Here is a 24,107-nt window from a genome sequence, read left to right as displayed (position 1 = left end):
GAAATGGTTTGGAATGTTGTTGAAGATATTTTATGAATAAAGTATATTTTTGCAAAAAAAAGATACATATGTTACTGTGGACTCTCCCTCAGCTAAAAAAGTAATTTAAGTTTGTTTTTTTCAATCTTTTGGCCACATTTTCATGGGAGTGTAGATCAATTGACATAAAAGCCTCATTTCTGCTGGGATGATCCTTTTCGGGGAGAAGTGTTTCTGTAACTGCCCAAAGAGATAGCAATGTGACAATGACCAGGCAATCTGATTTTTTTTGTGATGCTGTTTGAAGTATGAGTATTGGGCAGGATACTAGGGATAACTTATCTGCCCATCTTCAAAATAGTTCCATGGAACCTTTTTCAAAAGCCTGAGAGGGAAAATGGGCCCTCAGTTTAAAGTCTTGCCCGAAAGACAGCACCTCTTAAGCAGAGCTCTCTCTTCATACTACACTGAAGTGTCAGCCTTGATCTCTGTGCTCAATCCTTTTGGCTCAGAGGCAAGTGTACTGCCAATTGAGCCACAGTTGACACCTAAAGATCAAGAAGGCAATCTGTCAGTTGTATATTAATTGTGTTTAATTGGATACAAGTGGCAAATATTAATTAGTATTCACTTTAACTTCTATAAATAGGAACAGACTGGAAGTGAGGTTTGAGTTTAGGGGATGCATGCTTGTAATGTGTATGTCTGTGAATAAATATTTATAAAAGTGTTTAAATATCCTTACCTACCTGGCTTTCTGGAGAACAACACCTCCAGGACATAATATTACATCCCATAATTTTAGCAGTTATAAATCATGGGCTAAGGATGCACCATTTCTGAATCTATGCTCCCAGCACATACCAGGAGCATCAAATGGGAATCACCACTTAAAGTCTTGCAGCATCTTAAAGGGATGGGCTTTCAGAAACTGGGAGTAAGTCAGCTTCTGTGCAAATATGAATTGTGATAAAAGAGTCCAGGCAACTGGCAAACATCCCCTTTCTCCGATGGGGCAGCAGAAAATCTCCCGTAGGAAGCCAGGCAAAGGAAAGGGATCCTCCTCTGTGTTGCACATCACAGGTCTCCAATAAGATCAGCCATGGGGGATTGAGAGACAGTGGCTATCTTGAATATGTTGAAGAAAGGCATGAATGCCATCCCTATTGAAGCTAGCAGCAATCCAGGGAAATGTTTAATGACGTTGGCTAGTCAGCTACAATGAAAGAACCAACTATGAGTTATATTTTGTAGTAAAAATGAATGTTTTTTACAGTTACCTTCTTCACGCTGTCTTAAAGGCCTGAAGGGCACTCCTTGCACCCACAGCTTTCACCTAGAATTGTTACTTTACATCCTTGTATGCATTCAACTCACAAATCCTCCCCTCTAATGTTGCTCTATGTTGCGTGCATGTGTCATCATATCCATTTGAGTTTTGCTGTACATCAGGAGTTTTCAACTGGGGTCTGTGGGAAGATTTGAAGGGATCCAACAAATATAATTATAATGTAGATCGTCATTAGTAAATGGAAAGTCCTATCTATGAATTTCAGATTAGTTACACCGTGACTTCTCTCCCCAGCTAGAGGAAGTGTCTTTTTTAAAAACCTCATCAAAGCTCTATACTAATCTCGGTGTTCTTTGTTCAATTACTGGAAATATCTCCAGTAAAGATGTTTAGATTGTTTTCAATGTTCAAGCACACCACCCAAGCTGCATTTAATGTTTCCTGTAAGCTTATCAAAACCTGTCCAACTGATTTTTAAAACTGACAAGTCTTGGTTTAATTCTATTTCCTTTAAGACTTGCTTTTAACATGCCTGTTTTTGACAATTTTTTTTTACAGAGGGAATCATGTACTTTCCCCTCCTTCATTCAGTTCACTGTCAACTGTGTTTCCACTTGTAATGTTTGTTTTCAGTGATCGTTGATCAAGAGTTTTATCGTTTTATTGCTGTTGGCTTTTTCTTTTGTTTTAAAAATCTGAACACCCTCTCAGAATTTAACTTCACCAGCAACGGAACAACGCAAGGGGCAAACAGAACAAACACTTATCTTTTATCTGTCAGTGGGTGTACCTACACCACATGGACTGCAGCAGTTCAAGAAGACAGCTCACCACCACCTTCTCAGGGACATTGAAACATTTAAGTTCCTGAGGGGACTTGACAGGGTGGATGCTGAGAGGATGTTTCCCCTTGTGGGAAAGGCTAGAACAAAGAGAGACAGTTTAAAAATTAGGGAGCATCCATTTTAAGACTGAGATAAGGAAAATTTTTTTCTTTGAGGATCATTAGCCTGTGGAATACTCTTCCCCAGGAAGTAGTGGAGGTTGAGCCATTGGATATATTCAAGGCTGATTCAGATAGATTTTTGATCAACAAAGGAGCCAAAATATTATGGGGGACAGACAAGAAAGTGGAGTTGAGGCCACGATCAGATCAGCCAAGATTTTATTGAATGGTGGAACTGGCCTGAGGGGCTGAATGGCCTATTCCTGCTTCTAAAACTTATGTTCCTGTGACAAATGGGGATGGGCAACAAATGCTGGCCTAGCCAACAATGCTCACATCTTGTGAAAGAATTTTTAAAAGCTGCATTTAGTTCTTATTTCCCCATATATATATATATATATATATATATAATGTACATTTTCAATCCAATCACTGTGCTTAAACAATCTCCACTTTCATCTTCTTTTTCTTGTTGGGTTTTCTCTTTCACTGCTGCCTGAGTCATTAACATGAGGAGCTTTCACTGAGTTTGTATTTGCCTTGAGGCATGTCCATTAAATACAATCAGCTACATTCAAATATATGTAAGGGGATAAAGGCAGGGTGTAAGTACTGGTACGAATAATGCCAGATGTGGGATAGGAGCCCCTGGGTTGTTGGGGAATCTTTACAAAAAGCTTTGATTGCTTTGCTTTCATAGATGGTTGTGTGTTTGTGTGTGTGCGTGTGTGTGTGTGTGTGTGTGTAGTGGTTAGACATGTATATTTGCATGAATCACAGAATCACATAGTGCAGAAGAGGCCCTTTGACCCATCGAGTCTGCACCGACACTTGAGAAACACCTGACCTACCTACTTAATTCCATTTACCAGCACTTGGCCCATAGCCTTGAATGTAATGACATGCCAAGTGCTCATCCAGGTACTTTTTAAAGGATGTGAGGCAACCCACCTTCACCACCCTCCCCGGCAGTACATTCCAGATCATCACCACCCTCTGGGTTAAAAAGTTTTTCCTCACATCCCCCCTAAACCTCCTGCCCCTCACCTTGAATTTATATCCCCTTGTGACTGACTCTTCAATTAAGGGGAACAGCTGCTCCCTATCCACCCTGTCCATGCCCCTCATAATCTTGTACACCTCGATCAGGTCGCCCCTCAGTCTTCTCTGCTCCAACGAAAACAACCCAGTATTTACAACCTTTCTTCATAACTTAAATATTTCATCCTAGGCAACATCCTGGTGAATCTCCTCTGCACCCCCTCCAGTGCAATCATATCCTTCCTATAATGTGGCGACCAGAATTGCACACAGAAATCCAGCTGTGGCCTCACCAAGGTTCCATACAACTCCAACATGATCCCACTCCTTTTGTATTCTCTGCCTCAATTGATAAGGGCAAGTGTCCCATATGCCTTTGTCACCACCCCATTAACATGCCCCTCCGCCTTCAGAGATCCATGGACACACACGCCAAGGTCCCTTTGTTCCTCAGAACTTTTTAGTGTCATGTCGTTCATTGAATACTTCCTTGTCAAATCACTCCTTTCAAAGTGTATCACCTCACACTTTTCAGGGTTAAATTCTATCTGCCACTTATCTGCCCATTTGACCATCCCGTCAATATCTTCCTGTAGCCCAAGACACTCAACCTCACTGTTAACCACCCAGCCAATCTTTGTGTCATCCACAAACTTACTAATCGTATCCCCCACATAGTCATTCATGTCATTTATATAAATGACAAATAATAGCAGACCCAGTACAGATCCCAATGGTACGCCACTGGACACTGGCTTCCAGTCACTAAAGCATCCTTCTGTTATCACCCTCTGCCTCCTACAACTAAGGCAATTTTGAATCCACCTTATCAAATTACCCTGTATCCCATGTGCATTTGCCTTCTTTATAAGCCTCTGATGTGGGTCTTGTCAAAGGCTTTGCTGAAATCCATATAGACTACATCAACTGCACTACCCTCATCTACACACCTGGTCACCTCCTCAAAAAATTCAATCAAATTTGTTAGGCATGACCTCCCTTTGACAAAACCATGCTGACTATCCCTGATCAAACCTTGCCTCTCCAAGTGGAGATAGATTCTCTCCTTCAGAATTTTCTCCAATAGTTTCCCTACCACTGAGAGACTCACTGGCCTTTAGTAGCAAACATTGAAGCTGATGTGTTGTGACAGTTTGACCAAAATAATACTTGGCAATTCATACTGTTTGTACAGGATGCCTCCATTGGCAATGTGTGTTCTGTAATATCTGTAGATATATAGCAATATGCAGGCCACTCTTTGTGTGATAAAATGCTTCTTGATTTCAGTCCTGAATGGTCTAGCTCTAACTTTAAGTTGCTTCCCCCTTGTTCTAATTCCCCACCAGAGGAAATTGTTTCTGTTTATCTATCAAATCCCTTTCTCATTTTAAACATCCCAATTAGATTTTTCATGATCCTTGTATAAAGCAAAGAAACATAACCCAAGTTTATACAACCTGTACTCATATTTTAACCTTTTAAGCCCCTGGTATCATTCTGTTGAATCTTCTCTCTACCTTCTCCAAGTCCAGCATAGTCTTCTTGAGGTGTGGTGTTGCAGAACTAAATGCAACCCTCCAGATAGGGCCTGAACAAGATTCTGTAAAAGTGAAACTTAATTTCTTTCTCTCTGTATTCCAGCCCTCTTTAGATAAATTCCAACATTTCATTAGCCTTTTTGATTTTTGTTTTACCCATGCAATAGCTTTTATTTACCTAAATTTTTGTGCTCCTTCTGCTCTCTCACCATCAAACAATAATCTAATTGTCTTTCCTAGAACCAACGTGAATTACCTCACACTTCCCCAAATTGAACTCCATCTGACACCATTTTTCTGACTCCCAAACCCAGGTCCATTTGTAACATTTTGCTCCCATCGAAACAATTTACTGTGCCACCTAACTCTCTAATCCTTCAATAACAGCAAAATACTGTGGCTGGAGATCAGACATAAAAACAGAAAATGTTGGAAATGCAGGCCTGGCAGTATCTGTGGAGAGAGAAACAGAGTTAATGTTTGAGAGTCCAATATAACTCTTCTTCAGAACCCATTAAACTCTGTTTCTCTCTCCACAGATGCTGCCAGAACTGCTGAGTTTGACAAGAAATTTCTGTTTTTATCTCTAATCCTTCATCCCAAGTCACTAATAAATATGATGACATACCAAGACCCCAGTAACAGTCTCTAGGCATCACCACTTGTCACACTTCGTCAATCTGAGTACAATCCCCATTTCCCATCTTCTACCACCCAATCAACTATTAACACATTTCCCAAGGTTATCTCCTTCTTCCAGGTACTCTCATTTTTGTTTATAATGTCTTGAAATAAAAATCTAATGCCTTCTGGAAGCCCATGAAGAAAATGACCATGGCCACTCCTTTTAATCATCTCGTTAGTGGTTTCCATGAAAAAATGTTAGTCAGACATGTCCAACCCTTCACAAATCCATTGACTAATAACCACTGATATGACAAAAGTGCTGCCATACAGTTTGACCTCTGTGCCATTGCCTAGGGTTTCCGTGTGCGCAGACAGCAAAATAAATCAGTCATCAAGAGGTTTTTCTCAGTCTGATTTTTATTCAGCACCTTAGGTTTGAAATACCTACAAAATATGAATTCAGTTTTTAAAAAAACACTGATCACCTTGAAGGTCTCCAGTAAAACATTCAGCACTGATTCAGTACAGTTTTGAAGAGATATTTTGTCCTTCTGAAAACTTTACAGGGAATGTTCCATTCAGACTACAACAGGATGCATTAGAAACCTCATGGGCTGCCCTGGAGACCCTGACCTCCTTGGGAACACTGCAAACATTGATGCCTTCATCTGCCTTATTACCTTGGTATCCATAAGATACTTGGTCACTTTACTATCCCTGGCCACAGTGATGTACCTGATCTTTGTACGCCTATACATCTTGGTGTGTTTGACACTCTTTGGTTTTTCTCTCAGTGCCCTTAATGTCCTTGAATACCCTCGCAATTTTGATGTCCCTAATCTACTCAATCAGTCTGGTATCCCTGACTTGTTCCAAGAAAGCACTTGGCTTTCTTGGTCACACTCTCACTTCTAGGAGACAACATTGTGAATTCAATCACATTCCTTAATCAGAGTACAAAATCCCAAGTTGAAACTCCAGTGCAGTGCTGAGGAAAGGCCAGAAGGAACCTGCAATTATATAGTACCTTCCATGACCTCAGGACCTCCCAAAGCATTTCACAGCCAGTGAAGGCTTATGCAAATGTAGCTAACTGTTCCCATGTAGAAAAACACGGCAACTAATTTGCGTACAACCAGCTTCAAGAAACAGCAACAAGATAAACGGTCATATTTAAATTGATGGATTAATCTTAGCAGGATACTAGGTGAAATATCCCCTATCCTTCAAGTAGTGCCATCTCTCCTGGGAGGAGTGCAAGGGCTTTGGTTTAATGAAGCAACCAATGAACAGCACCTTCAACAGTGCAGCACCTCCACTGTACTGCACTATAGTATCAGCCTAAATTACGTGCTCAACTCCTGGGGTGGGGGTTAAACACACAACCTTCAGATTCAGAAGGAAGAATGCTCCCCACTGAGCCATGGCCGAGAGTTGTATTGCAAGTGATCCTGCACATAAGCCATTCTGCAGATAAGATGTTAAATTGAGGTCCATTTAGCTGTTCCGGTGCTTTAGATGTATGTTTAAGATCCCATAGCGCCATTTAAAAAGCAGAAATGTCTCTAAGAACAAAGGAACATAAAAAATAGGAGCAGAGCTAGGCTATTCGGCCCTTTGAGAGCTGAATTTACCTCAAGTTCCCCTTCCCAGTCTGACTTCATATCCCTTGATTTTCTCAGTCCTCAAAAATCTATATAGTCCAGTCTTGAATACTTTCATTGACTGGATATTCATGGTCCTCTGGGGTACGAAATTTCAAAGATTCATAACCCTTTCTGTGAAGAAATTTCTCCTCATTCTAGTCACAGATTAACTGATTCATCTCCTTGTGATTTGTTCAAGCTTTGCTTTGTGCAAAATAGCTGCTATAATTGTAAACAACAGTTACTTCATTCCAAAAAAAAGCACGTGAAGCACTTTGAGATGTTTAGAAGAGGTGTAACTGGCCACTTTGATGCCTCTGATTTCCATGGTCTGACTGGCAGCTAAGATGCCCCCAAAATGTCTTTGGCTGTCCTTCCAACACTGAGATTGTTCGATCTCCTTGGTGACACTAATGCTCCTGGTTTCTTTGATCCCAACAACTGCAACAACAACTTGCATTTATATAGCACCTTTAACACAATGAAATACCCTAAAGCATTTTGCAGGAGCATTATCAAAGCAAATTGGACACTAAGCTTCAGAAAGATTTATTAGGGATAACGACCAAAAGTTTGGTCAGAGATGTAAGTTTTAAGGAGTGCCTTAAAGGAGAAAAGAGAGGCGGAGGGTTGTAGGGAGGGAATTTCAGAGCTTATTGCCTCAGCAGCTGAAGGTACAACTACAAATAGTAGAGCAATTAAAATTGGAAATGCTTAAGAGGCCAGGATTGGAAAACATCTTTGAGTGTTTTGGGGCTGGAGGAGATTACAGGGATAAGGAGGGGTGAGGCCAATGTGGGATTTGGAAAACAAGGTGTTGTTTAACCGGGATCCAAATAGGTTAGCAGGCACAGGGATGCTAGGAGAATGGGACTTACTGCAAGTTAGGATATGGCAGCAGAATTTTGGATATACTTAATTTTATTTTGGGTGGAAGATCTGAGGTCAGTCTGGAGCACATTGGAATAGTCAAGACTAGAAGTAGCAAAAACATCATGAGGGTTTCAGCAGACGATGAGCTGAGGCAAGAGTGGAGTTGAATAGTGTCATGAAGGTGGAAATGGGCGGGCTTAGTGATGGGATAGTTATGTGGCTGGAAGCTCAGTTTGGGTCAAATATGGTACCAAAGTTACAGACAGTTTGGTTCAACCATTGACAGTTGCCAGGGAGAGGGGAGAGAGTCAGTTGCTAGTGAAAGGAGTCTGTGATGGGGGCTGAAGACAGTGGATTCAATCTTCCCAATATTTAGTTGAAGGAAATTTCTGATCATCTGGTACTGACAGTCTGATAATTTAGAGACAGCGGAGGGTTGGAAAGAGATGGGGTAAGCTAGATCTGGGCGTCATCTGCTTATATGTGGATGATATCGCTGAGAGGCAGCATGTAGATGAGAAATCTCCCTGGTCACTCTGTTGTTCCTGATCGCAATGTCCTGGCTTCTGAACTCCTTGTTCTCCCTGGCCTCCCTGATGTCCTCTATCTCCCGGATGTCCTCTATCTCCCTGATGCCCTCTATCTCCCTGATGTCTTGGAATGTTTTAGTGTCTTGGGCCTACCTGCTGTTGATGTATCAATTAGGGGGAAAATGGATTTTCATGATTTCTTTGAAACTAAAGGTTCCTGAATGTTTTCCTTCATTCTCAGAGCAAGAAGACAGGGTCATTGACATTGCATTTTACTGACCACTTAGGTAAAGGAGGGCTTATATACTCACTGGATGAGCAAATTGTGTTTGCTAAAAATCTGTTTGGCATGTTGTATATTGAATAAAAGTTTGCAAGCACTCTAATATTCCTAATCTTGCTGGTCTCCACAGCCAATGTGATTCATTGTCAAACCTGCAGTCATTGCTTGTCGTTTCCCACCCTACAGCAGTTGGAATTTCTCCCAGTTTTGGATTCACTGATTTTTATGCTGTCTGTGTCAAATGGGCCATCTAGAACACCAGTTTAATGCAAACAAACAATGTGATAACATATACATATAATTCTGACATCATACTATTAGTTTTTAAATAACTGGCTATCCTTTTGTGTTAATAGGAACAAAATTCAAGCGATTGAACAGTCAGCACAATCCCAGTCCTGCTCAGATCTCTCTGGAGCTATGTTCTTCTAATAAGACCAAAGGTATAAAATAATAAACAAATTCATCACACATTCTGCGCCAACTACCTTGAATAGAAGGAACTAAAAAGATATTTCATCAGCACCTCTACCTCAATCTTATTATCAAAACTGTTTTGCTGTCTTTAATACACTCTGATCATACCATGGATTGAATATTTTCTTTGCATTTTGTAGCTGCTCAATGTGTAACATTATAGAATCACACAGCATAGAAAGAGGCCATTCAGCCCCTCATGTCTGTGCTAACTGTTTCAAAGATATATCCAATTAGTCCCACTCCCCCTGTTCTGTCCCAAAAGCCCTCCAAATTCTTCTTTCTCAAGTATATATTGAATTCCCTTTTGAAAGCCTCTATTGCTCTGCTTCCACCACCCTTTCAGGTCATTCTTGTGGTCTCTCTAGATTGAGCTTGTGAGCTTATGTGAAAGTTTATGAGCAGTTTCATGTTGAGGAGCTACGCCCACTGGAAACTGGGTTAATATTGCTCCATGATTAACCCCTACAACCTTAAGGACGAGGAGCCAAAAAAATGAGGTGGCAACATTTAAAATGTAAATGGTTCCAATATCACATCTTGTAACCTTAATTGGCAGGTGTGGAACAGAGCTGGGCAATTTGGTAAGTTCCTACATTGTTCTCCTTGCAGCAAGACAGATTAAGGGGAGATTTAATACAGGATTAAGCATTGAGAAATTTTGACTGAGTAGAAAGGGAGAAACTATTTCCAGTGGCAGGGGTATCAGTAACCAGAGGAGGCAGAGAGAATGAGAGAATAGTGAAGGCTGGGTCACTGAATATAATTAAGGCTGAGTTAGATAGTTTTTTGATTGACAAGAGAGTTGAGGGTTATGCGGATACAGACAGAAATGTGGAGTTGAGGCCACAGTCAGATCAGCCATTATCTTATCGAATGACAGAGCAGGCTCCAGGAGCAAAGTAGCCTATTCCTTCTAATTCTTGTGTTCTTGTAATTGATAAAGGAGACAATGCAAATGTTTTTATGCAGTGAGTAATGGCGATCTGGAACGCACTGTTTGAAAGGGTGCTGGAAGAAAATTCAAGAGTAACTTCCAAAAGGTAATTAGATAAAAACTTTTAAAGGAAATACCTGTGTGGAATTGGAAAGAGAACATGGGAGTGCCATTAACTGAATAGCTCTTTGAATGGACTGGCATAGGCATGATGGGCCAAATGGCCTCCTTCTTTGCTGTATGTTTCATGATTCTAGTCCATGATTTGATCCCCATTCTGGATTGATTCAGCCCATACCAGCCGGGCAAGGAAGGGCATTTAGAGAAACGAGATCTAGCCTAGTCTAGGTAAGAGAAATAGCAGCCAAGGATTTGGTACCAATGACACTCAAGTCAATCCTGTTGCAAAGTGAACATATGTACATCAGATGAGGACAGAATGGAGCTCGACTGTGATGCTCACCTGGATCGCCTACCGTCAACAGCACTCGCTGTCTAGGTGCACTCATTAAGAATGACTCCTTGGCCAAACAACAGGGGAATGGGTACCTGCATAGTTGACTCTCAACAAAAGCTGCCAATGCCTCTGGATGGTGATTCTTCAGAGAATCTGAATGATCACCCATAAAAATTCTAGAACCACCCAGCATAGAGACCATTCAGCCCATCACATTTGTCTGTGTTTGCTATCCAATTAATCCCATTCCCCTGCTCCTTTCTCATAGACTTTCAATTCTTTTCCCTTTTCAATGTAGCTACCTATTTCCCTTTTGAAAGTTAGTTGAATCCTCTCCCGACACCCATTCAGACAGTGAATTCTTGAGCAGAGCAACTTTCTCCTCATCTCCCCATTGGCTCCTTTGCTAATTATCTTAGATCTTTGACCTTTGATTACAAACACTCCTGCCGATGGAAACAGTTTCTCTCTAGCTACACTATCAAAACCATTCATCACTTTAAACAGGTAAAATCCTACAACCCCATGTGATAAAGAGAGAATGTGACTCATCATGGTTAGACTTTCCAAGCTCTTTCCTACTGCTGCCATTATGTACTGGGAAGCCAGTGGGAAAGGAGTGTGGGAAAATTTGGTAAATTTGGTCATTATAAACCAGTGACCATGGTCAGCATCCTCAGGAGACAGAGCCAGAGGAGTGGGACGGGGTGAGGGGAGGGGGAGGGGGGAGGTAATTTTTTTAAAAAGTAAAATACAGACAACAAACTTTGACATCAGGGAGTCACTAGGAACCTCTTAGCTGCCAGAATTTCATACATTTTAGGGATCTACTTGATAATAGTTTGTCCTAATGACTCCACTGACCTGGTACTAATCTAGGAGTAGTTAACAGTGACTAGGTTACAATATTCATTAAAAAAATCACTTTATTTACATTAATTACAATAGCACATACTAATTCACAAGAAGTCTACTTATTAAAAACCTTTTATACATATAACATAATAACCAGTTTTGTCACTTGAAGACTTTTACTTTATACACTTCTCTGAAGGAGTCGAGGTGGAGGGGGTTGGGGGGTTAGCGGGGTTGAGGTTAGTGGCAGGAAGGCAGGCCTACATCCAGTCCTCATAGTGACGATGTTGTGGAGTCCACTATCTCTCGTCCATTACATACAGTTGGCACGTAATGCACAGCGGAACCTGCAAAGAGAAATTCCAAGTTTAGCTCAGCGCTGTTGTTTCAGTGACACCTCCTGTGGGCTGGTATGCATCACCATGACAACCAATGGTTACAGCAGCTTGGCAACAGGTGATGATGCCAAAAACAACAACAACCCACCAAGTTACTTGGCAGCTTCATGTTGGTGGCAGGACCTCTTTCTCAGCATTGGCCATCAGCAAAAGTGCACCCATCCACAATGCATTGTTTGCAGTGTGCCCATCATCTCTTGTAGATAGACAGATGGAAACACTTGGGGTCCACAAGCTCTCACAGCAGGCCCTGTACCTGTACACAAGTTGGACATGTGTGGTGATAAGGGACCCATGCTTGTCCTCAGTGTCGTCTTGCTAGGCTCATGAAAGGAGGGGTTCAGGCTTGTTTGCTGTGCCCCCAATGCATGTGTTTAAATAGCTTGCCGTTTGGTAAGAATAGCCAATGCGGTGTGAGGCCCCAGGGCTCAGGGGGCTGAGACTGACACCCAAAGGAACCATTCCCCGACATAAGTTAGTATCATGGGGAGAGGAAGGGAAGAAGTTACAGGTGCAGGGTGAAAACTCTCCCAATACAAGCATTTCAGGTCATTTGTGCAAATGTAAATTATTTATTAAGCAAATATAGAGGGAGTGACGAGCAGAGGAGTTGTGGGCAGGTTGACCCTCCCCGTGATAGGGGGAAATCCTCAAATTTCAGCCTGGGTGGAGGGAGATACGCACCATGCGAGTGGACAGCCCCTGACCCAGTCACGCTGAAACGACTAGTCGCCACCCGATGGGTAACCACATTTTTCTGAGGCTGGAAGAGGATGATGTGGACTTTGGGGGCGAACAGACAGCCCAGCACAACAGAGCCACTCAGACTAACGGAGATACACATGGTGGTCGTCTGGACCTGCGAGGAGAGAGAGAGAGAGAGACAGAGAGAGAAACTGTCAGATTAAAATAAGGACCTCCTTCAGACACTGCTGCTCACTGAAGCCCAGGTGTTTCTCCTCATTACAGGTTAAAGACTCAACTAGAGCCAGTCTTCCTATTCATGGCAATGGAAACGATGCCTTGTCGCTTTCCCAAAGAAAAGTGCAGAGCTCTCAACATTAAATCTCAAGCAACACCAGCATGACTGGTTTAACTGATCATTTATTTCATTTGTTGTATGTGGGATCCTACTGTGCACTGAACTGGCTGGTGTATGACCTAAAAAACAATAGTGCCTGCACTTCTAAAGCAATTCATTGGCTGCGGAAGACTTTGGAATGGCCTGGTGATATGAGAGGTGTTGTATGTGAACTGTATGAAACTCCAGTGGCTCAAGCTGCTAAGATGTCTCAAACCTAAAATAAATTCCATTTTCTCAGGGCAGCTAGCAAAGGGCAATAAATGTCAACCTTGCTAACGTTGCTTTACTCCCCAAGTATAAATTAGCAGAAATAGATAATTTTCAGGACTTTCCTTTCAAGGTGAAATCACAGACCCAATGAATGACTCAGTGACACTTAAACCAAGACAACTGCTGCCTTCGCTAACCATTACACCCAAAATGAATAGTTCATCAGCAACATATATTATTAAATAGTCATATATGAATAAGAAAAAAAGAAAATAATTAGTTATAGTTATACAAATCCAACAGGATGTCAATTAGCACTGTTTTTTTACAGGGCTCAACCTGACTCATTGTGACCTGTTATGTAGGAGATGGCTGTTTGATGATTAACACGGTAGAAGATTACGGTTCCATTTTAAAGGAACATTTCTTAAAGATGCTTAAGCTTTTCAAAGTTTGCCAATGTCATTTATCTCATGGATATGTGGGAGATATGGTGAACATGAGCAGAAATGATCACACATAGGGAGGGGCAGAGGGCAATTCTTGATGGGGAAGATAGGAAGGGAACAGGTGATCCTGTAGATTCATACATGGGGAGAGGCTAGAGGTCACAGGATCATATTTGGGGAGAGGGTAGTGGAGGTCACAGGGTCATACATGACTAGAAGAATGGTCAAATTCAAGCCAATCCATAGCTGATGATGAGGGTAAATAAGAGCGAAGTGAGTGATAACTGGGGGTGAGTGATAAGTTTCAAAATTGGAGGACGGGCTGGGGTGTGGGCATGAGTAGAGAAGCAATCAAGGCTGATTTTAACCCAGTGAGCGGGCAAACCTGTGAGATTCCCAAAGTGAGGAGAAGCCAATGGAAATAGAATCAGGAGTGGGTAAGGCATCACTACAATCACTAGCAGGAAATGTAGGTGAGATCTAGCAGAATTAAACCAGTGGCTGGGATCCCTGTATGTAGCAGTGCTATGAGACTCGGGTTCGGACAGATGGAATGAAATTCTCCTGTGCCTGCTGATGTAAGGGCCCTTTGGGAGATGATTTTGGACAGTCTCAAACCAATTCTTGATGGGCATGGAGCACATCACAAAACCATCTTTGCACTGCTTGGCAAATGTGCTCAGAGAAGCTATAGGATGGAGGTGTGTTAAATGGGAAAAATTGTCACACTGTGCAGTATGGTTGCTCTTAGATGCAGTTAAGGGGAAGCTGGGTAAGTTCATGGGGAGAGGGAGAGAAAGAATATTCTGATGGAGGTACATGAAGTAAAGTGAAAGGGGGTTTGTGAGCAGAAACTCCAGTATAAAACTGGGCTGAGTGGCATGTTTCTGTGTTTTAAGCTATAAATATTATGTAATTCCTCTGAGGTGGGGGCTGAGGTGCATTGGAAGGTGAAATGGAGGAAGCTTTACTCGAATACCCACTGTTTGATACTGTGATATGAGTGCTTGATGCTCACACTAGGCACCTGGAAACCGAAGCTGTTCCATTTTCCCACACAAACAAGCCTTATCTCTACTAGGCACACAGATTCAAAGCAAAATCAAATGGGACCAGGTTGAATCCCAAGGAGAGTACAGGATACAGAAAACTAAAGAGACACCAGGGCAGGGGCAAGTGATTGGCGGAATTGCTGGTGAGCCGTGTTTTGGGGATCATCAGGATTTATAAAGGATTAAATATTCCATGGAAAATCAGAAAGCAAGTGGGCTGAGATTGGCATTCAGGAACAATGGGGTAAAAATGAGAAATGTCTCCAAGGTTTGAGGCAACTGGTAAGTAAGCGCTCAGTAATCAGAGGTTAGGGCCAGTTTAAGTTTAGTTCCTCATTGTTAGAATAAAGACTTTGGTGTGTTGCTTACCCTATAGTCGCTGGAGGTGACGTAGAAGATTGGCAGGAAGGCCAGCCAGATTATACATGTGGTATACATGGTGAACCCAATGAACTTGGCCTCATTGAAATTCTCAGGGCACTTCCTGGTTTTAAAGGCGTACACAGTGCAGAGCACAATGAGAACCACAGTGTACGTCAACGAGGTGAGCATGCTGGATTCCTTGGTGTTGCACTTGAGAGTGACAATGTCCCGCTTCTCGGGCGTGGTTTCCTTTCTGGTGCCAGGCGTTTCCACCACAAGCCACACGATGACGACAATTAATTGGCAAGAGATCAGTGCCAAGCAGATCACCACCTGGGAAGTTGGGCTGATGCACCGTGGTCTCTGCGTGCCATCTTTTACGCCGTTGAAGATTCTGGCGATGCGGTTCGTCTTGGTGAGGAGGGCCGAGTAGCAAACTGCAAAGGAGGACCCCAATCCTAAACGACGTAAGGTACATACCGTGGTCGAGGGTTTTGCAATGAAGATCAGGGTCATGCTATAACACATCAGGACCCCAATGAGAAGGATGTAACAGAGCTCTCGTCCTGATGCCTTCACCACTGGAGTGTTATTATTTTTAACAAAGATTCCAAACACGCAGAGGGTTGAGATAAAGCCGAGGCAGGAAATGGTGATGGGCCCAATGGCCCAAGCATCCTCCCATTTGATATATTCTTCTGGAAGCTCATAGCAGCTGCTGAGATCCTCAGTGGGCCACCTTCCAGGCCCACAATCCATGCAAGTGAACTCATCATAGAGAAACTCATAAGGATGACAGGCAATGCAGAGCCAGCAGCAGACATCTCCGCGCTGCATACTCTTGGCTTCATTCTTGGCGCAGGGGTCACTGCATTGTGATGTGGGGATGGATGACTTGGCCCAGGGAATCAAGCTGGTGTTCAATGTGAGATCTTCTCCCCAGTAGCCAACCTTCTCATAGGAGTATCTCCCACCTTTCAACTGGAAATTAAGGATATTATAACGGCCAATTCCATCTCCAAATGTATCAAATCGGATTTCACTCTTTGTATCGTGAGGTTGAAAAGGAGCTGGGGAGACAAGAGAACAGGATTGGCATGGTCTCAGGTAAATTAATGCAGTGAGATAACAGGGTCAGACTAGCCCAAACATGGGATCAGACTGTAGTTAATGGGATTCTTGCCTTATCAAGGTCTAAATTCAGCACACCATCCACCCATTGGTGGTAATCGGTATGCAGTGTCTCTCTGTAAATAAAAGCAAATAAAGAACGAGATTCCAGTTCTATCTTTCACCATTTGGCTATACAATCAAGAGGACAAGCACTGTCTGATTGTCTCTTCACTAACCCTAGGGCACTGAGGCAAATTGTCATGTCCAAAGTGCCATCTGCTGATATCAGTTTCCTCAACACAGAGCTGGGATCAAATCGGGGGTCTTTGCTTGTGACCTATATGGCTCAGTACCATAGTGAGCAGCAGGGTGACCAACTCTTGGAGAGTGAATTAAGGGACACTTTGCAGGGGGAGGGGTGCTGGTGAGAGTTTGACAGCAGAGGGGCTGCTGCCAAACCTCTGAGAGCAGAGTGGGTAGGGCAGTCTGCCCTTGACCTAGGCTGGCTTTGATTCTTCCAGCTTGTTGCCCTCTTCCCAGATTCCCACTGGAACACAAGCCACTAACCTGCCACGGCTGATGTGTGTGCAGCCACATATCCCACCTCAGCAGATGAAATCTGGGGCAATATGCGTCCCGGGGTGGCCTGACTCAGGATGTGGGAAGGAAAGGTAAATTACGGGACAGTGCCTGAAAATCCAGGACGTTTGGTTACCCTGAATTTACCAAGTGAACTGCTCAGGGGGTCACTGTTATCACGTCCAGCTCTCTCCTGATTGATTTCCTGTCCCATTCAGGGGCCTTGCTCAGTCTTTCTGCATCAGTGTGAACCAGGCCCAATCCACTGCCTAAATAAATCCAGCTTCATAGTTAACATTCAGTGCTGAGGCCCACAAATGTTAACAAGAAAGTACAGAAAATGAGTCAATAGGATCGGCATGACCAGAACATGTCCAGTGAAACATTGAGGACACTCTAGTGCAGTACTGAGGGATAGCTGCACTGTCAGATGTACCATCTTTTGGAAGAGAGGTTAAACTAAGGCATGAAAGGTTCCAGGGCACTAGATTGAAGAAGAGCAAGGGAGTTCTCCCTCTGCCCTGGTCACTGACTATTTTTAAGACTGAGTTAGATAGATTCTTGATTGACAAGGGAGTTAAAGGTTATTGGGGGTAGGCAGGAATGCAGAGGTGAGGTCAAAATCAGATCAACCATAACCTTATTGAATGGTAGAGCAGACTCGAGGGGCCGAGTGGCCTACTTCTGCTCCTAATTTGTATGTTCTTATGTAATATTTATCCTGCAAACACCACTGCACAGAATATTGAATCATTTAACTGTTTGCTGTTCATGGGACCTTGCTATGTGCAAATTGGCTGTTGCATTTCGACATTATAATAGTGACTACACTTCAGTTGGCCTTAATTGCGAATAAAATGCTTCGGGGATGTCCTGAGATCATGAAAGGCATGACGGAAATGCAAGTCTTTTTCTTTACTGAAATGAAGCAACAATGAAGAATTTATTTACCATCAAAGTGAACTTTTATGATGTAATCCTTGTAAAACTTCTTCCCATTCATGGGCCTCATGTTGTCGCAGAGCTTGGTGGTGTTGGGACAGAGTGCCCGTTGCATGTTGTGGAGGGCATGGGCCATGGCGTATACCGCATTCAGCACAAACATGATCTTTGTCTCCTGCTCAAACTTCATTTTGAGGGAGTTCCTGCCACAGTCAAGTGTCCTTAAGCTGCAATGAAACTTCTGTTCCCAGAACTCCCTAAACCAGGAATTCCTGGTGTTATTGTAAGCGCTGAGGTTGATGAAATAGGTTGTAAACTCCTCAATGTCATGGGCTGCCAGTTCGATAGTTATCGCCCCGTTGGCTGCCTGCTCGTTGCCCTTGACCACATTCTCCAGTGCACCCCAGCCATCGCTGGCCACCCACATGAAGGACACATTGAGCCTACGGGCAGCGGCTAGCAGCTCCCGAGCATCCTCGCTCTTTGTGAACAGGACCACCACTTTGGCGTTGGGCTTCTGCATCAGAGCTTTGATGACCCCGTCGTATGTCTTCTGGTTCATGGAGCGACCCACCTTCTCCGAGGTGGCGATGCAGATGTTCCTGGAACGAGCTTCCTGCTCAAAGGCCTCGATGCCCGTCTCGCCGTAGTCACCCTCAGATGCCACGGTGGAGACATATGTCCAGTTGAAGAAGCGCAGGATGTCAGACATGGCTTTCGCTTGGTAGAAATCTGGAGGTACAGTCCGGGCGAAGTAATCATAGCGTGATTTATCACTCAGCTTGGCACTGGTTGAGGCATAGCTGATCTGTGGGATCTGGAACAAGCGGAGCAAGTTGGCCACCTGGGAACAATCCAAAGAAGAGTGTTAGAACACCGTCCTGTTGGGGAAGGCCTTGGACTAGAGCTACTCACTGCCTGATTGCCCAATGTGCTGTGCAGGAATTCCTAAAATATAAACCACACTCCAAAAGCCTGCTTCTCCCAATCGCTCCTGATTTGGAGGATAAGTCAATAAGATTCCCAGTAAAATCTGCCTATCACAACCCAAACCCTGACTGTTGCTCTTCCTCAGCTCTTACCTTGTATTGGACTTGACAACCCCAGTTTGAGACCTCACTCTGGCAGTGGAACCTGTCTCAAAACAGGGAGTGTTTCTGCCAGTTATAAAACTGAGGGGTCAAGTGTCAGCTGCTAACAAAGATACAGAGTGGGCTGTCACACCACTGCCTATAGATCTACATTAATAATAGAGGCCCTCACCCCACCCAAAAACAAGGAACATTAGGAACAGGAGTTTACCATTCAGCTCCATGTCCTGCTCCAATATTGAATTAGATCATGTCTGATCTGGACCTCAGCTCCACTTTCCTACTGTTGTTCCATATTCCTGATACCCTTCCCCAACAAACATCTATCAGTCTCAGTCTTGGAATCTCCAGTTGTTCCCCAGCACCTACAAGGACTACTGGATCTTCATCCTGTTAATGATGGTACAATTGGAGTTGACGAATCTGGAGCTATCATTGAGCCTTTACTGTTCTGTTGGAACTACTAAGCTAGTGAAGACTATCAAATGTGGTTTGTTATGTACTGTGGTAACTATGGCTTTACCTAATGTGTAATATACCTTTAAGAAGAATGTTATAACGGAAGATCACATGATCTTGAGTAACCAATAGAAGAGTAGTGTGGGCTACCTCTGTGGTTAGCCATCAGTAGTGTAGAAATAGGGTTTGAAGTGAAAGCACATATGCTGCTGAGTACCTTTGTAAATAAACAGAATGTTTTCCACCTAAGAAGTGTCTGCTGATCAACTCTATCTATAGTACCAACCTGGCCATCCCACAACAAGCATGCAACAAGGATCCACAAGATCCAACAAACTGGTGATGAGGATAAAGTGATGATGAAGTGAGGATACAACAAACTGTTGCTGACAATAAAATAATGGAAGAAATCAAGAGAAGTGCAATCGGGCTGTACCTCACACAGTAATTGTAATTAGAAGTTCTGTTCAAATCAAAGAAGTAATTCCCTTCCCGAATGCCGCAATTTGGAAATTGATCCTTTTGATCCAGCCACGGACGATTAGTCTCATTATATTGAACGCCTAATGTTCTTTTTCCAAGAGAGCGAGATTATGGGGAAGTGAAGAGGTGAGCAATCCTCTTAGAGAATAAAGCCTATAGCTTGATTCTAAGTTTAACGGCACCCAGTGCCCCAGATTCAAAATATTTTGATGAATTGGTTGACCGTGTGAAGGGTCATTACCAGCCAAAGGCTTCGGTAATGATGCAATGGTTCAAATAGAGACCCATGCTTGTTATGTGGCAAGCTTGAAGCAGTTAATGGGACATTGTGAGATTGGTATATCTCTAAATGACATGCTCAGAGATCATTTAGTGTGCGGTGTGGATGAGGACACGATTCAGAAGAGATTATTGTCCAAAACAAATTTGGATTTTAAGAAGGTGCTAGAGTTAGCACTGGCCATGGAAAGCACCGTAAGGGATTCAAAAGCCAAACAGGGGGTGCAAGATGACTCCATCCTCCATATCGGACATGTAGACCCAGCCAAAAAGGGTGCAAAAATGCAAGACTCTGCTGAGAAGCATAAGCAGAGTAACTGTCCATTATGGAAGCCAATCGGTAAAGCTACCCTTGTTGGTGATAGCAGGCAAGGGGCTAAGCCTCCTGGGCGAAACTGGCTAAAGGAGATTAAGTTAGAATGGTCCGAAATTTTCCAGTTGAGAGTAAATGGGTTACCAGAGTTACTACGAAATATGCCACAGTCTTTAAGATGAACCTGGGAAGATCCAGAGGCTACAAGCAAAAACTCATGTGGATCCAGAGACAACCCCCTGATTCATGAAGGCAAGACCAGTATCTTATGCATTGCGAGAAAAGGTTGACACCAAATTGGACAGCTTAGAGAAACTGGGCATTATACAACCTGTGCAGTTCTCAGAATGGGCAGCACTCATAGACCCCATCCTTAAACCCAACCAAAGTATCCGAAGTTGTGGAGACTATAAATTGATGGTTAATAAAGTAGCTGAGCTAGACAGACACCCCATACCAAAAATCAAAGACCAAATGCCAATCTGGCAGGTGGAACCACCTACACAAAGCTTGATATGAGTCATGCTTCTCAGCGACCATATTTAGATAATGCCTCCCAGGAATTTGTCACAATTAATACCCACAAAGGGTTGTACCAATATACACAATTGCCTTTCGGTAAAAACAAAAAAACTGCGGATGCTGGAAATCCAAAACAAAAACAGAATTACCTGGAAAAACTCAGCAGGTCTGGCAGCATCGGCGGAGAAGAAAAGAGTTGACGTTTCGAGTCCTCATGACCCTTCGACAGAACTTGAGTTCGAGTCCAGGAAAGAGCTGAAATATAAGCTGGTTTAAGGTGTGTGTGTGGGGGGCGGAGAGATAGAGAGACAGAGAGGTGGAGGGGGTTGGTGTGGTTGTAGGGACAAACAAGCAGTGATAGAAGCAGATCATCAAAAGATGTCAACGACAATAGTACAATAGAACACATAGGTGTTAAAGTTAAAGTTGGTGATATTATCTAAACGAATGTGCTAATTAAGAATGGATGGTAGGGCACTCAAGGTATAGCTCTAGTGGGTTTTTTTTTATATAATGGAAATAGGTGGGAAAAGGAAAATCTTTATAATTTATTGGAAAAAAAAAAGAAGGGGGAAACAGAAACGGGGTGGGGATGGGGGAGGGAGCTCACGACCTAAAGTTGTTGAATTCAATATTCAGTCCGGAAGGCTGTAAAGTCCCTAGTCGGAAGATGAGGTGTTGTTCCTCCAGTTTGCGTTGGGCTTCACTGGAACAATGCAGCAAGCCAAGGACAGACATGTGGGCAAGAGAGCAGGGTGGAGTGTTAAAATGGCAAGCGACAGGGAGCTTTGGGTCATTCTTGCGGACAGACCGCAGGTGTTCTGCAAAGCGGTCGCCCAGTTTACGGTTGGTCTCTCCAATGTAGAGGAGACCACATTGGGAGCAACGAATGCAGTAGACTAAGTTGGGGGAAATGCAAGTGAAACACTGCTTCACTTGAAAGGAGTATATGGGCCCTTGGACGGTGAGGAGAGAGGAAGTGAAGGGCAGGTGTTGCATGTTTTGTGTATGCATGGGGTTGTGCCATAGGAGGGGGTTGAGGAGTAGGGGGTGATGGAGGAGTGGACCAGGGTGTCCCGGAGGGAGCGATCCCTACGGAATGCCGATAAGTGGGGTGAAGGGAAGATGTGTTTGGTAGTGGCATCATGCTGGAGTTGGCGGAAATGGCGGAGGATGATCCTTTGAATGCGGAGGCTGGTGGGGTGATAAGTGAGGACAAGGGGGACCCTATCATGTTTCTGGGAGGGAGGAGAAGGAGTGAGGGCGGATGCGCGGGAGATGGGCCGGACACGGTTGAGGGCCCTGTCAACGACCGTGGGTGGAAAACCTCTGACATGTCCTCCTTCTTCCTTAACCGAGGTTTTCCACCCACGGTCGTTGACAGGGCCCTCAACCGTGTCCGGCCCATCTCCCGCGCATCCGCCCTCACTCCTTCTCCTCCCTCCCAGAAACATGATAGGGTCCCCCTTGTCCTCACTTATCACCCCACCAGCCTCCGCATTCAAAGGATCATCCTCCGCCATTTCCGCCAACTCCAGCATGATGCCACTACCAAACACATCTTCCCTTCACCCCACTTATCGGCATTCCGTAGGGATCGCTCCCTCCGGGACACCCTGGTCCACTCCTCCATCACCCCCTACTCCTCAACCCCCTCCTATGGCACAACCCCATGCCCACGCAAAAGATGCAACACCTGCCCCTTCACTTCCTCTCTCCTCACCGTCCAAGGACCCAAACACTCCTTTCAAGTGAAGCAGCATTTCACTTGCATTTCCCCCAACTTAGTCTACTGCATTCGTTGCTCCCAATGTGGTCTCCTCTACATTGGAGAGACCAAACGTAAACTGGGCGACCGCTTTGCAGAACACCTGCGGTCTGTCCGCAAGAATGACCCAAAGCTCCCTGTCGCTTGCCATTTTAACACTCCACCCTGCTCTCTTGCCCACATGTCTGTCCTTGGCTTGCTGCATTGTTCCAGTGAAGCCCAACGCAAACTGGAGGAACAACACCTCATCTTCCGACTAGGGACTTTACAGCCTTCCGGACTGAATATTGAATTCAACAACTTTAGGTCGTGAGCTCCCTCCCCCATCCCCACCCCCTTTCTGTTTCCCCCTTCTTTTTTTTTCCAATAAATTATAAAGATTTTCCTTTTCCCACCTATTTCCATTATATAAAAAAAAACCCACTAGAGCTATACCTTGAGTGCCCTACCATCCATTCTTAATTAGCACATTCGTTTAGATAATATCACCAACTTTAACTTTAACACCTATGTGTTCTATTGTACTATTGTCGTTGACATCTTTTGATGATCTGCTTCTATCACTGCTTGTTTGTCCCTACAACCACACCAACCCCCTCCACCTCTCTGTCTCTCTATCTCTCCGCCCCCCACACACACACCTTAAACCAGCTTATATTTCAGCTCTTTCCTGGACTCGAACTCAAGTTCTGTCGAAGGGTCATGAGGACTCGAAACGTCAACTCTTTTCTTCTCCGCCGATGCTGCCAGACCTGCTGAGTTTTTCCAGGTAATTCTGTTTTTGTTTTGCCTTTCGGTATCTCCTCAGCTTGTGTCAACTTTCAGAGAACAATGGAAAGCTTACTGCAGGGAGTGCCCCAGGTTGTAATCTATTTAGACAATGTATAGGTGACAGGATTCACTGAAAAAGAGAATTTGGCAACTTAGAAGAAATCTTAAAATGTTTCTTCCAAGCTGGAGTGCGTTTAAAAAATGAAAAGTGCATGTTCCAAGCGAGGGAGGTAATCTATTTGGGTCACCGGGTAGATTCACAGGGCCTCCACCCGGTTGAGGAGAAAGTGAGGGGCATAAGAGAGGCACCTGTGCCAAAGAGTGTCTCAGAGCTCAAATCATTCCTAGGAATTATCAACTATTACGGGTGGTTCTTACCCAATTTGTCTGCAATGCTGGCCCCCCTGCATTCTCTACTCAAACAGAACAAACATTGGTCTTGGGAGACACCCCAAAAGGAGCTTTCATCAAGGTGAAACAACTGTTGCACTTGTCCAATCTATTAGTGCATTATGACCAGATGAAAGAATTGGTGCTGACACATGACACATCTCCATATGGAGTGAGAACAGTTCTCTCCCATCAGATGGATGACAGCTTGGAATGGCCAAGAAGTTATGTTCCAAGAATGCTCACCACAGTGGAAAAGGGATATTCGCAGATAGAAAAAGAAGACCTGTCCATCATCTTTGGTGTCAGGAAATTTCATCAGTACGTACATGGCCATCATTTTACAGTCATTTCAGAC

General features: G+C 43.7%; 1 protein-coding gene across 1 annotated transcript in view; it reads right to left on the bottom strand.

Moving 5' to 3' along the window:
* Positions 1 to 11,756: 11,756 nt before the first annotated feature.
* Positions 11,757 to 24,107, bottom strand: part of grm2a (glutamate receptor, metabotropic 2a) — a 53,825-nt gene continuing 41,474 nt past the window's right edge. Inside the window, exons 2-5 of the mRNA XM_041191876.1 lie at positions 17,683 to 18,517; positions 15,046 to 16,109; positions 12,566 to 12,740; positions 11,757 to 11,830 (exon numbers count right to left, since the gene is read on the bottom strand). Coding sequence (XP_041047810.1) covers positions 11,757 to 11,830; positions 12,566 to 12,740; positions 15,046 to 16,109; positions 17,683 to 18,517 — 2,148 coding nt within the window. The remainder of the gene's footprint in view (positions 11,831 to 12,565; positions 12,741 to 15,045; positions 16,110 to 17,682; positions 18,518 to 24,107) is intronic.

The sequence above is a fragment of the Carcharodon carcharias genome, chromosome 7, assembly GCF_017639515.1.
Source record: "Carcharodon carcharias isolate sCarCar2 chromosome 7, sCarCar2.pri, whole genome shotgun sequence".
NCBI lineage: Eukaryota > Metazoa > Chordata > Chondrichthyes > Lamniformes > Lamnidae > Carcharodon > Carcharodon carcharias.
The sequence above is the reverse complement of the archived record's forward strand: the minus strand, read 5'-3'. Positions and strand labels throughout refer to the sequence as shown.